Source organism: Cydia fagiglandana, chromosome 25 (assembly GCF_963556715.1).
Source record: "Cydia fagiglandana chromosome 25, ilCydFagi1.1, whole genome shotgun sequence".
NCBI classification, from domain to species: domain Eukaryota; kingdom Metazoa; phylum Arthropoda; class Insecta; order Lepidoptera; family Tortricidae; genus Cydia; species Cydia fagiglandana.
Genome location: NC_085956.1, coordinates 8,342,905 through 8,360,074, shown reverse-complemented (window position 1 = coordinate 8,360,074; position 17,170 = coordinate 8,342,905). Strand labels below are relative to the sequence as shown.

Below are 17,170 nucleotides of genomic sequence, written 5' to 3'. Positions count from 1 at the left end.
TCATTAGGATGTAAAATTGTATGAGATACATTTTCGGAGTTTCAATAATCGAATTTGCAATTTTATATGAACTTTGGCGCACCGTAATGAACGAAATAAAAATGATGGTCATAGCGCTGGTACCGGCGGCCCAATCGCGTGGGCGTTAGTCGAACGTGTCGGATAAAATACGTGTGTCGAACGATTTGTTCCACAAAAATCCTCGTATTATTCGATAGTCCATAAAAAAGAAGTAGACGGTAGCGTAATGCCATACTTCTCCGGTGTGACTTACAGCCCGCCATACTGAGGCGAACACGTTAATTTAAACACAACAATTCAATCATTTGTGCCAAGCTAATTTTTGCACAGGTGATCATCGTCGAGCAGCCATTCATGGACATCACCATGCCATACTTTTCGGATGGTTCCAAATGGCCGCCATACCGCCGCAAAGGAGTTAATTTTTTTTTATTGCTAAACGATTTGTACCGTCTTGTAATTTTTTTTCAAGACTTTCTGTGTGATCATAAATGGAAATCTCATAATGCCATACCTGTAGGAGGTGGCAAATGTGTACAATATTTTTTTTTTATTTCAAGTATGGTGCCCCTTTTTCCCCCTATTAGAAGTGGCAAATATAATTCAAATGAGATAGAGCAAATAAAACATAGTTGCAGTGATAGATGGTTAGATAGAAATAGTTATGTAAATAAGGCGGATGTATCTATGAGATGGCAACCCGTGCACAGTAAAGATGTAAAACGTATTATTAACCAAGTAGATAAAAATAAAGCACCGGGAAGTGATCTCGTACGTATGTCCGACCTCAAGCTTATTGTAGATAAAGTTAGTCCAGTCATAGCTAAATTTATCAACTTGTCAGTAGCTCAGCACAAATATCCTAACAAGCTTAAAGAATCGTTAGTTCGTCCAATCCATAAAAAGGGTGATCGTAAAGTATATTCCAACTATAGACCAATATCCATTCTCTCTAGTATAGATAAAGTAGTCGAAAAATGTATAATTAATCAAACCAGCTCTTTTCTACAAAAACATAGTATATTAAATGATAGTCAACATGGTTTCCAAAAAAATAAAAGCACCGCCACTCTCCTATCCAAATTCACTGACGAAATAAACACTTACTTAGGAGATAAAAAAATAGTTGTAGCGATATTTTATGATTTTAAAAAAGCATTCGACACCTTAGAAATAGATACCCTTTTAAATGGAATGGACGAGTGTGGTGTGGGGCAGCCACTGAACTGTTGGTTCCGTGACTACCTCACATCACGATCATATCGCGTCAAAATTGGTGACGACCTAAGCGATGAAACACAGGTGCAATGCGGAGTACCTCAAGGCTCGGTATGTGGGCCTGTGTGCTATCTCATGCATGTTAACAGTTTGTGTGGAGCTATACAAAATTGTTCTGCATATATGTTCGCTGACGATCTTTGCACCTTACGTGCCGGAACCAATGTCACTGATATATGTCATCTGGTTCAACAGGACATAGATTCAATAGTTAAATGGTCACACGATAATGGCATTATATTGAATTCTGATAAGACAAAACTACTCATTATACAATCACCTTATATATGCACCGTAGAAACTCCTTTGCCTATGTATACCCACAGTTTTACTTGTTTCCACGATAAATTAAAAGCTTGTCATTGCAAACCAATAGAAAAAGTTGATTGTGTTACATATCTGGGAGTCAAAATAGATACCGCATTCTCTTGGCAACAACATATAGACCATATCTGTAGTAAATTAAGAATTCTCTTAGGTAGATTTTATCACTTAAGCTATAAAGTACCTAATAACATACTGAAATGTTTATATTTTGCAATAGTGGAATCTGTATTGAGCTATGCACTTCATTGCTATGGTCTTACTTTTAAATCATACATAGATAAATTAGAAGCACTACAAATTAGATTCCTAAAACTACTCGTAAATAAGAAAACCAGAAACAGCTGTAAAAACGATTATTATAAACTATTCAAAATTTGCAAAATACTACCAGTTAGTTTAAAGCACAAATTCCTTCTAGCAGTTAACAACCATGGCAATGAAGAGCACAACTCAATACTAATAGAACATAAGCATAAAACAAGGGCAGTAACTGCGCGAAAATTTGAAGTCCCCCGGGTTAGCAACTATTTTGGTGATAGAACTCTTAGGAAAAGAGTTCCGTATCTCCTGAATAGTCTACCCGAGAACATTCGGCATGAGCCAAATAAAAATAAATTTAAAAGTGCCCTAAAACTGTACCTATTGCAAACACTTAAGTGACAGTTGCACATGTGCAAGTGCCACTAAGTGTTTAGATTTAATAATAATTTAAAATTAGTACTCACTTAAATACATGTGTATGTAGAGACTCTTACCTGCAGGCAAACTGTAAATACAGTTTTGCAGGGACCTGTTCAATTATATGTTCTGTACTGTGTGTTAATAATAATAAATAAATAAATAAATAAAATAATAATGGTCACATTGCATCATACAATTTCCAAAAATCCAAATGCCATACTGGTACAAATCGTCAAAAAATTGTTTTTTGTTTTAAGTCTTGGCTTAAGTCTCACAGTCGTCCGCCCCGTAGTTATAATCTGAAATATTTTTTTTTAGGTATAATTGTATCCAAACAAACAGAATATGATGATGCCATGCTGTAAAAAAATATTTTACGTATACATAGTCGTATTTTTGAAACGTGTCGATTAAATAAGTTTTTCAAGTATGGCAGCACTTTTTCCCCCTACTATAAGTATGGCAATTATAATAACGGTCACATTTTATCAAATACTTTCCAAAAATTTAAATGCAATACTGGTACAAATCGTTTAGCAATAAAAAAAAAATTAACTCCTTTGCGGCGGTATGGCGGCCATTTGGAACCATCCGAAAAGTATGGCATGGTGATGTCCATGAATGGCTGCTCGACGATGATCACCTGTGCAACAATTAGCTTGGCACAAATGATTGAATTGTTGTTTTTAAATTAACGTGTTCGCCTCAGTATGGCGGGCTGTAAGTCACACCGGAGAAGTATGGCATTACGCTACCGTCTACTTCTTTTTTATGGACTATCGAATAATACGAGGATTTTTGTGGAACAAATCGTTCGACACTCGTATTTTATCCGACACGTTCGACTAACGCCCACGCGATTGGGCCGCCGGTACCAGCGCTATGACCATCATTTTTCTTTCCTTCATTACATGCTTAGACCCCTGACGAACCGCCATACTGGTACAAATGACCCAGTAAAATGTGTCACTATCTCCCGGTCTATGAGGTTGACTGAAGTAGCATGACAAATATGAATGTTTCCAAGAAAATACGAAGGAAAACAATTATGCCCTACATCTATGATATCAATTTGTAATCATTTTATGGCATATAATAACTCAAAATCTATTAGAAGGAGTAACATTTATTATCGACATCTACCAGAGTTCTTTTTTGCCACAGGCAGCAAGCCTGCGAGCAGCAAGCACTCTATTAACAGTATTATTTATTATCTTAAAATATTATTCGTATTTGGTAATTTCAGAAAGATGGGGGTGGCAATCAGCCGCTACGGGGAGTTGTCTAACAATGAGCTGTTGGAGCGCTTCGTGTCTCCGGACATCATCAGCCCGAACGACCCGTTCTGGAACCAGATGTTGTCATTCAACATCACCCCACCTAGCAGTGTGTAAGTTTAATTTTATTATTCATTTATTATTTTTCTTTATTCATCATTTTTCTTAGGCTAGGGTTTTTATAATATGAATATAAAAGTAAAATATAAAAACACTTACAAAACAATAAAAAATACATATAAACACAATATAAAAATCCTAACCTAGGGTGCCGCCGGCAGCGGGGCAGGGCCCAAGCTGCCGGTGGTCAGGGCCGCAGAGTGAGGAACCGACGTACTATACGCGCCGTGTCCAAAATTATTTATTTATTTATTATTATTTTATTTGATACACTAGCAGCTCTTAGAGCTGATGCGTGTATATCCAAGCATATTTTATTTTACACTTTTTAATGTTCTAAAATGTGTATCCAGTCTATTTTTAAACGTGTTGACTGACACTGCACTAACAACAGTTTCTGGTAGAGAGTTCCACACATTTTGTATTGTACCATGCTGTAAAACTATGATTTGAATGTCACGAACCGCGAACTCAACCAGCGCAGCAAAACTGCCGAATCCGACACAAGACCAGACGATTCATCGGAGCCACGCCGTTTTGTCGCCTAAATAGTGTTTAGTTTTTTAAGTTTATATAAAATGCATATATACAGTGCCGGATTTAGACATTTGCCGCCCGTAGGCTATGCCGATTTGGCCGCCCCTATCCAACTCGCCCAAATTTATATGGGCCGTTTTTGTCAATCAATGACGATGCGACCTCTTTATATTTTCCTGATCTGATCGGCGACCGGTGGGTACCGCTGGGTTTTGGCCATTGAGTGGCATTCAGGCTGGATATAGCTAATGAGTTCGGTCGGGTCTGGCATTGAGTCTGCTCGAGGGACTACGCTATACAAATGGATCGCTAGCTTTTTGTCTGGTAGACGCATATGAGCCGTATAGTAGATGGAAGCTGCTCCGATAGACGTAGATATATAAAATGTAAGGGGGGGATGGGTCACAAATAATATCAGTAATGAAATTGCGCGAGCGTAGCGAGCGCGAAATTTTTTCCATAGAGATAACCCAATTTGATAGACAATATAACATTTTAGGGTTCCGTAATTAACGGATCACTTTGTTGTCCGTCCAGCTGTCTGTCTGTCTCAATATGACATGACAGAGGGCGGCGAAATCGACAAATAATGCTTGTTATTTAAATTTTACAAATAAATAGGGGAGCGGCAAAATTCTGGTTGACCCTATACAGCAAATAAATACTTTTTGACCCAAATTTGCCGCCCCCTAAAATCTGCCGCCCTAGGCTTCAGCCTACTCAGCCTGGTGGTAAATCCGGCACTGCATATATATGTCTGTAAGGTATTTGTAATATGGGCCTTGTTGCCTGATTTAAAATGTTAAATAAATAAATAAAACGACGAACGCCATTTTCCGTTCATATGTTTAGGGCCCCCCCACATCTAGCGTCTTTCGAGCGTCGGCGTCTACAATTCTATGGCAACGTCGACGCAACTGCGCAGCGACGTCATTTTCCATAGCGCTGACCAGACGCCGACGCTCGAAAGACGCTAGATGTGGGGGGGCCCTTAATCGAGATTAAAATAGGAATGTCCATACAACTGAAAATTCAGTCAACCTGTGGAAATCATGTTTTATAATTTCTCCACCATCGCTAGTAGAATTCTCTTCGTCAATTTTTTGACCATATGACCTTAACTGAGCACAAAGAATAATCAAACTACCCCCTCATTCTGTAAAGATGGCCCACACCACAGAATGAATAATAGTACTATAGTTCGTTTTTTTTAGCATTAGAAAGAACTCCACAGAAGCACGCGTGCAGTTTTTATCAGGCTCTTTAATTGTTAATAATTATTGAATTATCTAATGTAGCATGGTCAATACATATAATTTACTTCAAATTATTACCGCTAAAAGTGCCGGATTTGGAACCACAAGCTTACTTCTGCCAAGTTCTTTCTAATGCTAAAAAACACGGACTATAGGTACAGAAGACTCAGTCTCTAACAAAACGCGTCTGTTACGATCAGCACAGATATGGCCGCTAGGTGGCGACAGCGCCACGCGCGGCTTATGGTTTTCCCCAAAATTGGGGCGGAACGGATGTACTTGTTGCAACTCGACGAAATCGCGGAGTGAGCCACGCCTGCCCCTACTCTCACTCTGATTTGTTTTTTAAACAGTGTTACCACTACTCCTGTGGTTTATGTTATGAAAGATTATTTTAACTTGAAATGACCTGTTTCAGCGAGGAACAGCTGATCTTCGACTCCAGCACCGAGAACCTTCTCCAGCAGTTCTTGGCCAACAACGGGGACACGGGCAACCTCGGAGCCCTAGTGCAAGTCTTCATCACGCGCGCCACGGAACTGCTCGCCTCACCCACCAGTGACAAGTAAGTATCCAAAAGGGGTGCATTACATTTGTTATAATTACTTTTCATATATTATAGTTTGATATATCGTTATTTTTAATAACGTAATAAATGGCATACTACCGTAATACCTAATTAACGGTATACATAATGTTATTATTGGTATAATGGTCATAAGGTATATTTACACTTCGTCTAATATACATTGCCATAATTATTGCATACTCTAAAGCATATTATTTGTTATAACAAGTGACATCACATAATTATTTATATGGCATAATAGTTGCATGACATAAATGGGTTAGGTTAGGTTGGAACTGCGACTCCGCACAAACTAATAACTACCTAACAAAAGGAGGGTTAGGTTAGGTTAGAACTTTGACCCTCCGAAGAATAAAATATTTGAGCAAAAAAAGTGGTTTAGGTTAGGTTTGAACTGCGGCCCCCGCATAACGAAAACCGTGAAAAAATTTGTTCGGTTAGGTTAGAACTGCGACCTCCCTAAAATAAAATAGCTAGCAAAAGCAGTAGATCTGACTACAAAGTATGTAAAACTATGTTATCAGTAAAAGAAATATGTCAAAAAATGTTATACAATATATGTATTTATACTTGATAAAATTGTATGAAGTATTACGTTATTCAAAAATATAATATAACAAATGTAGTTATAAAATATGTCTATATACTAGTGATGTACCGACTATTGATTTGGCCGACTAGCCGACTAATCGGCGCTCGGATGGCCGATTAGTCGGCCGACTAGTCGGCTAGTCGGCCGGATCATTAGTTTCGTCTATGTTCGGTTCAGATGCTCAAAAAAACACCGTTTTACCCCTTTCGTCGTGCTATTCGTCATATTATAAATAGAAACACTGAAAAATGAAATAAATAAAAAAATCCTGAGGCTATATTTCATACGATTTCAACCGGACAATCGGACAAGAAAGCGACCAAACGGTCAATATGTAGGTCACTCGATAAGTTTTGAGATGCTCGAAATTCGAAAATGGAACGCACCTGAATTATATGTTTTTAAAAAGCAAATTTATTTAAAAATAGAACACAAGTTGCCGATTCGCTCCAATTTAAAAAATGAATATGTTGTCATTTTTCCAAAACGGTTCCAGCGTTTTTTCTTTGAAACGATGGAGCTTAACCGCGAACATTTGCGTGCTATGATATTTTATGATTTTAAATTTGATTTATCTGAACAATTGTGTTTGCAACGATTGCAGTCAGCGTTAGGAGATTCTGCTCCTTCACGGGCAGCAGTTTTTAGATGGTTCAACGAATTTAAAAGGGGTAAAACCAGCCTCGATGATGACCATGGAAGTGGTCGCCCGCAAACAGCAGTAACTGCAGAAAACGTGTGGACTACTGAAATGTTGGTGCGAGAAGATCCACGAATAACTTACAAGGACATAGAGAAGATCCTAGCGGTCAATTCGGGGAGCGTTAATATAATCCTACATCAATATCTTGGAGTGAGGAAGCTCTGTTGTCGTTAGATCCCGCGTTTGCTCTAACAAAGTGATGAAGTTGCGATTTCTGCCCTATCGGATCAAGACTGGCAAAAATGTTTTCAAAGTTGGTTTAGATGAATGGAACTTTGAATATAGAATAATAGAGAGTATTTTGAAAAAATGTAATATAAATAGTGCTAATATCTTGAATAGCTTTTCTGTATCTTAAAACTTATCGAGTGACCTACGTAATTCGAACAAAAGTTTTCGTAAGCACCCTAAATAGGAATTTGGGTAAAATAGGTGAATAGCTTATAGTAAATATTGTTGGCTGTTTATTTCTTTTTGCCCTGTTTCTCTGTCACTTATAAAGTGCCGACTAATCGGCCATTTTTGCCGACTAGTCGCCGACTAATCGCCGACTACAAATGAGGCCGGATAGTCGGCTTTCCCGACTAGTCGGCGACTAGTCGGTACATCCCTACTATATACTATTTGAAAATTATATTACATTAGGCATTATATCAATGACAGTTTAGATGAAATCACAATATAATAAAGGAAACGTATAATAAAAATTACATTATACGAGTAACATACAATAATATATCAAGTGGCGTTATAACAAATGTATGATAGTATTTTTATAATTATATTAACCATTACACACCCATCCAAAAGGTCCCTTAATCCTCTTGAATAAACTGTTTGCTGTGCCCTACAGGGTGTCATGTTGTACACAATTCTATGTAATAGGTTAAGATACAATGTGATATGCAATAAAGATTATGAGTATGAGTATGAGTAATCCGTAGTCAGTAGCGTAGCGTGAACTAACCTAGCCGTGGGCGAAATCACACCTGGGAGTAGGGTTGCCAGATTTAAAGGCCCTATTATCGGAAAAAATATATAAATTTTTCGGGATTTTGGGACTTGAGTCGGGAAAAAAAGCATTCAAATTAAAGTAATTGTATTAAAAACAACGATATTTTACATTATTGGCACTACGCCAGCTGATCAGGTCTCTCGCCATGCTCGCTCGCTCGACGACAGTTAGGAACTTGAAATGATTGTTTTATTACGATTACGTGAAGCTGTTTTTCGGGCCAATTTTCACTTTGTCGGGAATCGGGAACACACGCTAAAAATCGGGAGAATCCCGCCAAATCTCGACCATCTGGCAACCCTACCTGGGAGGCCCTTTTCTTTCACAGTGCCCGAAAGGGCTTTGGCCTTGGGGCGCGGGGCCGTGGGCGATGCAGGTCGTCAATTTTTACAATATTTTTACAGTAGACGTACAGTCGCCATCAGATATATCGGAGAGGCCGAGGTGCCAGTACATTACTGCAGAGAGTGCAGAGGCCGTGAAGTAAGGCATTGCAGGACGAGATTGCGGTAGACGGCCGAGTCGTGGATAAAGCGAGTCTTGCAATCCCTGTTCCGGCCAAGGATTGTATATAGTGCTTTTCTCAAACATTGTAAGAAAATATTACTAAGTAATCAAGTAAATTATTTATACTTCCCAGTGTGATGCTGGCATGGCAGACGTTCAACGCCCTGTTCGTGATCCGCGCCGTGGTCAAGTATTTGGTGGAGATGGTTCCCGAATCTGAAGTGTGCCGCCATGTTGATATTATAGTGCAGGATCGACGGCCGCCCGTTGCTGACGTAAGTGGTTTTATTTCCTTTTTACAAGCTTTTATTTCGTTTCACCTGACCGTTGTCTGTCTGTCGGGCTGTAATCAAATCTTGCAAGTTAAATTTGGTCGACTTCCCGGTTTCTGATTGAGCTGAAATTTTGCATGCATGTATAAATCGGATGACAATGCTATATTATGGTACCATCGAGCTGATCTGATGATGGAGACAGGAGTTGGCCATAGGAACTCTGTGATGAAACAGCGCAACCTAATAGTGTTAAGGGTTTTGAGAATTGTCTCGATGAGTATTAGTTGTCTGTCGTAAGAAAAGTACAGTCAGCAATAAAAGCTTGTGCCAAAAACTTATTTTAAACAATAATGTGTAGTTTGGCCCAGGACTGTCTTATTTCAAATATAGACAGAGAGAATCATACTGTCTTTGTCTTACCCTATAGCATCCAATAGAAAGGGATGAGCATAATTTTCCTGGTTCTTTACAGACTGACAAGATGTGTTTGCCAGACTATACATACATGTACACTTAAATGCATTATAACTAACGGTTAAGGGAGTTTTTAAGGTACGAAGCCATCTATTTTAAGCTGTCAAATTGTCAGCTTCAAAATGGTGCATCACCTGAATCACCTCTCCTTATCTATGACATTTTTTTCCAGCAAACAACAGACGAGGCACAGACGTCGCCCAAACAGCCGATACTGAACGCGGAGAGCCGGGTGGAGATGCTAGTCGACGCGCTTATAAGCCTCATCATCGACGTTCCGGTCACGTGAGTCTTGTTGCTTTGAAGACAAACCTGTTAGGCCCACTTGCACCATTCCACTAACCCGGGGTTAACCGGTTAAACCTGAAGTTGCCATGGTTACCAGTACAATTTGACACTTGGTCAACGGTTTAACTGCTTAACCCCGGGTTAGTGGGATGGTGCAAGTGGGCCTTAGAGTTACACTGGTTACACCGAGAAAAGTCTGCAGCGATTCTGATAGCCCACGTAGTGCAAGTGTTATTTATAAGTACGTCATAATTTCATAGAAGTTTGACGTTTAAAATGACACTTGCACTGCGTGGGCTCTCAAAATCGCTGCAGACTTTTCTCGGGCTGACTTTAGACTGATTTGGATTTTTTGGATTTTTAACTTTTGTATGGACTGACATGGCTATTTACACGTGACATACAATTCATGTAGAAATAGCAATACATTTGACGTCCCCTCCCCCGCAGAAATCTGCAGACTGTTTCGTACAGAAAATGACAGCCATGACGTCTCCAGTTACTAAATGATCTAAGCTCTCAGCCTATTCTTATTTTTAGGGTTCCGTACCCAAAGGGTAAAACGGGGCCCTATTACTAAGACTCTGCTGACCGTCCGTCTGTCACCAGGCTGTATCTCACGAACCGTGATAGCTAGACAGTTGAAATTTTCACAGATGATGTATTTCTGTTGCCGCTATAACAACAAATACTAAAAACAGAACAAAATAAAAATGTAAGTGGGGCTCCCATACAACAAACGTGATTTTTGACCGAAGATAAGCAACGTCGGGCGGGGTCAGTACTTGGATGGGTGACCGTTTTTTTTTGCATTATGGTACGGAACCCTTCGTGCGCGAGTCCGACTCGCACTTGCCCGGTTTTTTTTACATAGGGGTGGGAGGCAGTGAAAAACTACCAAAAATAAATTTCTCCTTATAACCAAAACCAACTAAACTATTTTTTGTTTCAGTGACAACACATACTACCTCCACTTGGAGTGCATCAACACACTTCTGGTGCTAATGAGTGTGTACATGTTCGCCGGAGTGCACGGGCAAAGCCGCACGATCGAGACTAGTCTTATTTATAGGTGAGTTCACTGATTATCTAAGGCCCACTTGCACCATCGCACTAACCCGGGGTTAAGCGGTTAAACCGTTAACCAAGTGTCAAATAGTACTGGCATGGCAACTCCAGGATTAACCGGTTAACCCCGGGTAAGTGGAATAGTGCAAGTGGGCCTAAGAATTCTAAGAGTAGACTTATCGACCGGGATATGGACCATGATAACCTTTTGTATCCAGGAAATGAGATAAATGAGAAAATTAGAAAAAAAAATGCAAACTATTGTGTTATATATCAGTTTGTAACTTATATTTTAACTGTAAATAATTGTATTACTTAGTTATATTTTAAATATCGTAAGCCGTAAGGTACATCATAGCTGCTGCATTGAAAAAACACCCTATCACCTGTACTAATGTATTTACACCTATGATGACGAAATAAATTATTGATTGATTGATTGATTGATTGATGAAAGAAGTCACTGTGAGAATCTCAAATATGTATATAAATAGCTTAGAAGTTACAAATAAAACCGGCTAAGTGCGAGTCGGACGCGCGCACGAAGGGTCACATACCATTACGCAAAAGACGGCAAAAAAATCACGTTTGTTGTATGGGCCCCACTCAAATATTTATTTTATTTTTAGTATTTGTTATAGCGGCAATAGAAATACATCGTCTGTGAAAATTTCAACTGTCTAGCTATCACGGTTCATGAGTTACAGCCTGGTGACAGACGGACGAACGGACGGACAGCGGAGTCTTAGTAATAGGGTCCCTTTTTTACCCTTTGAGTACGGAACTCTAAAAAATATATGTAAAATTGATCAGTTTGCTGTGGAAGTGCAACTTAATTGCCTTTAATAAAAAATCAACGAGGGTGCGGAGTGTTAGGTTCGGCAACGCGCATGTAACACCCCTGGAGTTGCAGGCATCTATAGGCTACGGAGACTGCTTACCATCAAGCGGGCCGTATGCTTGTTTGCCACCGACATATTATAAAAAAATGTTGTTTTTTCTACAGAACATTATTCCAAGGCCGCTACGGCATGCAGGCGCCGCTCCTAGTGAAGACGCTGCTGAGCCATCTGTCGAGCATGCTCGCCGCGCCGGCGCACATGTTTGGCACAGGCGTACCCGGCGGCAGTATACTAGTCAATTTGGCTTGTAAGTATTTTCTACAGAACGCTATTCCAAGGCCGCTACGGCATGCAGGCGCCCCTCCTAGTGAAATTCTAACGATTTTGATGAAATTTGTTATTGCTATATTGAGGTTTTCGGTGGCGAAACATCGATCTAGCTAGGCCTTATATATCTGGAAAAACGCGCATTTTTGAGTTTTAATATGTTTTCCGAGCAATTTTCCAGATATACATACATAGTTGGTCAAGCAGATCTTGTCAGTAGAAAAAGGCGGCAAATTTGAAAAATGTAGGCGCGAAGGGATATCGTCTCATAGAAAATTAGACGCCTTTTTCTACTGACAAGATTTGCTAGACCATCTATATTTTATAATAACTCTCAGAAAGCACCATTTTCTAAAGCGGAACTGTTTTGAGATTTTTCTATTTTGGTTCATTGTAATTTTTCTTCTTAATCGTCATTTACTTACGACTTATATTTAGTTTCTATTCTATACAGCTGGATTCTGGAACATGCTGACCCTGAGCAGCCCGGCCGCCCCCACCATCTACACCAACCCCCCACAGGACAGACACACTCTGATGCAGGAGCTACAGAAGAGACATCCTCTGGCTAACCAAGTAAGTCGCCATATTCCGATTCTCCTTTCAGCTGGGTGGAACACGCTGACCCTGAGCAGCCCGGCCGCCCCCACCATCTACACCAACCCCCCACAGGACAGACACACTCTGATGCAGGAGCTACAGAAGAGACATCCTCTGGCTAACCAAGTAAGTCGCCATATTCCGATTCTCCTTTCAGCTGGGTTCTGGAATATGCTGACCCTGAGCAGCCCGGCCGCCCCCACCATCTACACCAACCCCCCACAGGACAGACACACTCTGATGCAGGAGTTACAGAAGAGACACCCTCTGGCTAACCAAGTAAGTCGCCATATTCCGCTTCTCCTTTCAGCTGGGTGGAACACGCTGACCCTGAGCAGCCCGGCCGCCCCCACCATCTACACCAACCCCCCACAGGACAGACACACTCTGATGCAGGAGTTACAGAAGAGACACCCTCTGGCTAACCAAGTAAGTCGCCATATTCCGCTCCTCCTTTCAGCTGGGTGGAACACGCTGACCCTGAGCAGCCCGGCCGCCCCCACCATCTACACCAACCCCCCACAGGACAGACACACTCTGATGCAGGAGCTACAGAAGAGACATCCTCTGGCTAACCAAGTAAGTCCACAAATGCGCCATTTTAAACTAAGAACAAGGTGGTTAATTCCGTCATAGGGGTTATTCCGCTTACGAGCGTATATTTCTTTGATTTTCAGTCGTAGGTAAAATAATTGAGATCTATATGGGTGCCAAGTTCTACTTTGCTTCGGGTGTAATTAAAGTTCAGGATTGTTCTTGGCTAGTTTTTATACCAAAATCCAAAATTTTCGAAAAGTAACATAGGAGAAATTATATAGCGTGTACCTACGTAAAAACTAGACAAGTCAAATCCTGTAATTTTAATTACACCCCAAGCAAACTAGAACTTGGCACCCAAATGGATCTCAATTCTTTTTCTGGCGAAGTCAACAACGACGAATACTCTTTTTTTCTAGCTTAGGCCACGAACTTTTCAGCCGCCCCTCGTAACTCACTCCTCCTCCTCCTCACTCCTCGTAACTTGGCTCTCATTTCACATTTATATTATTCTACTGTTCTATTTATATTATATGTTGAGTATTTATTTATTTTATTTATATGTATATGTATTCTTGTATTGTTATATTTCTATGTATGTATATTTGTAGTAATATGTATTCAAAACTTGCATTTCATTTATTTTAGGGATTGTACACTTTTGCTTTTGTTTGTCATTCATCGTTACTTCTGTCCTACTCATTTCCTCAAAGGTTAACTGGAAGATATCCCATTCAGGGATGAGTTCGCCTTTGTATTCAAAGTTCGAGTTCAGTTGCAATGCGCGGCCGGAAGCGGTCGTGCCGTAGTGCACTGCACGAATTTTAAAATTCGCGAACCGCGCGGCAATAGCCGCTGCCTGCTTACCCGCTATGACTTCACCACAAGTCGTAGTCAACGAGTTGTTGGCATTTATTCAAAATGCCACCGTGACTTTGGATGAGACCAGCATCGTGCAGATCTGCAAGTCCAGCTTCCAGGAGGAGGACATATGTAGTGGCAAGGCGCTGCTCTACCAGACGCTCGGCAAAGCCGACGAAATGCCATCACGACGAAGAGATGGAGGCGTGAAGAGTCTACGGGACATCATCTCGGTGTTCAAGGGGACCGATTCATCAAACATGCCCTCTTTCGTGGCGAAGGACCTACATCGGCTACCTGTCGTCTCGTTGGACCATGTTGACGTTTCCAGGCTGCTAAAGGATATAATTTTCCTGAAGGACAGTCTGGCTGAAATGCAGGCTAAGTTGGAGGTATCGAACAATACCATCAGTGAACTACGTTCTGAATTAGCGTTAATACGTAGTGCTAGTTCGGAATGTAGGTCAGATAACTCTTGCATAGCCGTGTGTCACGTTGCGCGGAATGCGTCCATCGACGGTTTCGAGTCCGCAAATTTGGATGCGTCGGCGATTGCTGAGCAGGCGACTGCTGACCCGCGCCCCGCCGCCCGCCCGTCTACGTCACCGGAGACGCGCACGTCACGCGAGAGTACGTTGACCCCAAAACGTTCCTACGCTGCCACTGCCGCTAAGCCGCCTGCTGTGTCCAAGTCTAAGCAGCGGCCGAAGAAAGGGGTGCAGAGCCTTCGTGAACCTGTTCACAAGGATCGGTCACAGCTGACTCTAAAAGAGTCCGGATGCGACAGAGATGGCTTCAAGAAGGTGGAGAGGAGAAAGAAGTCAGCTCGTCCGAATCAGTGCGGTACCGCACCGACTGGACCTAACCATTTGCTTCGTCCTGCAACACCGACGACGCTGCTGTATGTGTCCCGATTACACTACCTTACGAAGGTCGAGGAGATCGTGAAGTATGTACGAGCCAAGTCCGGATTCATCCTGAGGGTCGTGAAGTTGGAATCTCGACACAATGTGAATTTTAATTCTTTTGTGCTGAGCGTTCCGACTGAACAACTAGCGACCTTCACCAAGGAGGAGTTTTGGCCGAAGGGTGTCAAGTTCCGGCGGTTCCGCGGCCGGCTCCCTGACACTGCGGGGTTGCGAACTGCATCGCAGCCATAATTTTGTTTTTAGTTTTAAGATATATTTTGTATTAATATGTATGCTAGTTTTAAGGTATTTATCTATGGGCCAATAGTTGCCTGAAAATAAATGTTTTCATTCATTCATTTTTCATTCATTTTCATTCATTCATTTGTTGTATTTAATTGACTCTGTAACTGTGTTTCTCGTGTTTTTATTTCTATGTACAATAAAGTAAATACATACATATATTTCTGATGGGATTCTTCTTCTTCTTGATCGGGTCACTCTTGACAGAGCGGTCGTGGCTATCATTGGAAGTCTCCCTTTGTGACACGTTTGACGGCTCGCCTCCACTCCTCCCTGACGGCTGCGCGTTTAGCGCATTCGTGCAAGGGACCGTCCATTGCTGCCTTTACTTGGTCCGTCTGATGGGATACATATATCTTATTTAATGTGTTTCCAGGCTTGCCTACTGTTGCTCGCGCTGGCGAATCACTGTGCGACGCGAAACCTCTATCGCCAGGCGCTACTCTCTGCTGCGGACACTACCAGTAAGTTAAAGTTGCATACGTCACAGTGTAAAACCATAGACTAGGAATCCTCTAGACCAGCGGTCGGCAACCTTTTAGCAGCCAAGGGCCACATGTTAACGGAGGTGACGCGGGCCGTACTTTGTTAATATTTATGACTTTATGAGATATTGTCGTTTGTCACTATTACATACAAAATAGCCAAGGCGGCACTCGGGCCGCAAGTGACAGGTTCACGAGCCGCATGCGGCCCGCGGGCCGCAGGTCGCCGACCGCTGCTCTAGACGGAGCTTAGAGCAATAGGGTATTGTACTGTATTTAAAATAAATTATTTTACACCATGCATGAAATAAAGCACCAGATAATACCAACTCGCCGCTTTGGACTCAGTGGAGCGCAGAGCCAGGAGGATGATTGGCGACAAGAAGCTAACGGCTAAGCTTCAGTCTATGGCCCATCGGCGGAAAGTCGCCAGCCTGTCGGTATTCTACAGGCTGCACTTCGGGGAGTGTGCCCAAGAGCTACACGAGCTCATTCCACCGTCCCCATTCTACCATCGGACTTTTAGACGCACGGCCGGTTTCCATCCTTACTTGGTAGATATTCCACCAATTCGCACGAAGCGCTTTGCTTCTACTTTCCTTATGCGCACTGCCAAGGAATGGAATTCCTTGCCGGCGTCTATATTTCCGTGTTCTTATAACCCGGCAACCTTCAAATCAAGAGTGAACAGGCACCTTCTGGGCGAGCTCGCTCCATCGTAGGCCACGTCTACGCCTCGGCTAGTCTGTGGCCATGAGTAAGCCCATTCCTAATAAAAAAAAAAGATAATTATTATAAAAATACAGATACGAATTATTTTTAAACACAAGTTCTATTTAATAAATCGGATAGAAATATATAAAGTAGGTGAGTTGACCGTGACGTCACGATGTAATGTTTCATATAAATTCCATATTAGCAAATCGTTTTGACAGTTCTAAAAAAGTAACTGATTCGACTAGTATGAAAATACCCTATTGTTTCATGCTGCCAAAAATACGGGGGTGCGGGGGACGAGGTGACCGAGTCCCGTGCCGTGATTGGTCCGTTCAAAGACACGGACGTCACACAAAGACACTTGACTCGAAAATGGAGTAAAACTACCGCATATTTGTGGCAGAGGGGGTAGCGCTACTATGCTCAGTCTGGAGGATGTCTTGTCTGTGTGTAAGAGTAACAGTGGACCGACGCCTTTGATGTTTGCGTAAATGCCACAGACCGCCGCACAAGAACACAGTAGGGTTGTCACAGACTTTTACATACCAACACAAATATACCGTTTCAAATAAGACACGCTAC

At 41.5% G+C, this 17,170-nt stretch overlaps 1 protein-coding gene across 1 annotated transcript in view; it reads left to right on the top strand.

The window, feature by feature from the left end:
* LOC134677137 (dymeclin) overlaps positions 1 to 17,170 on the top strand; it is a 30,784-nt gene that overhangs the window by 3,202 nt on the left and 10,412 nt on the right. The window contains exons 2-9 of the mRNA XM_063535595.1: positions 3,554 to 3,697; positions 5,916 to 6,062; positions 9,037 to 9,178; positions 9,825 to 9,937; positions 10,893 to 11,012; positions 12,015 to 12,157; positions 12,632 to 12,753; positions 15,763 to 15,850. Of these exons, the coding sequence (XP_063391665.1) occupies positions 3,558 to 3,697; positions 5,916 to 6,062; positions 9,037 to 9,178; positions 9,825 to 9,937; positions 10,893 to 11,012; positions 12,015 to 12,157; positions 12,632 to 12,753; positions 15,763 to 15,850 (1,015 nt within the window). The 5' untranslated portion in view covers positions 3,554 to 3,557. The remainder of the gene's footprint in view (positions 1 to 3,553; positions 3,698 to 5,915; positions 6,063 to 9,036; positions 9,179 to 9,824; positions 9,938 to 10,892; positions 11,013 to 12,014; positions 12,158 to 12,631; positions 12,754 to 15,762; positions 15,851 to 17,170) is intronic.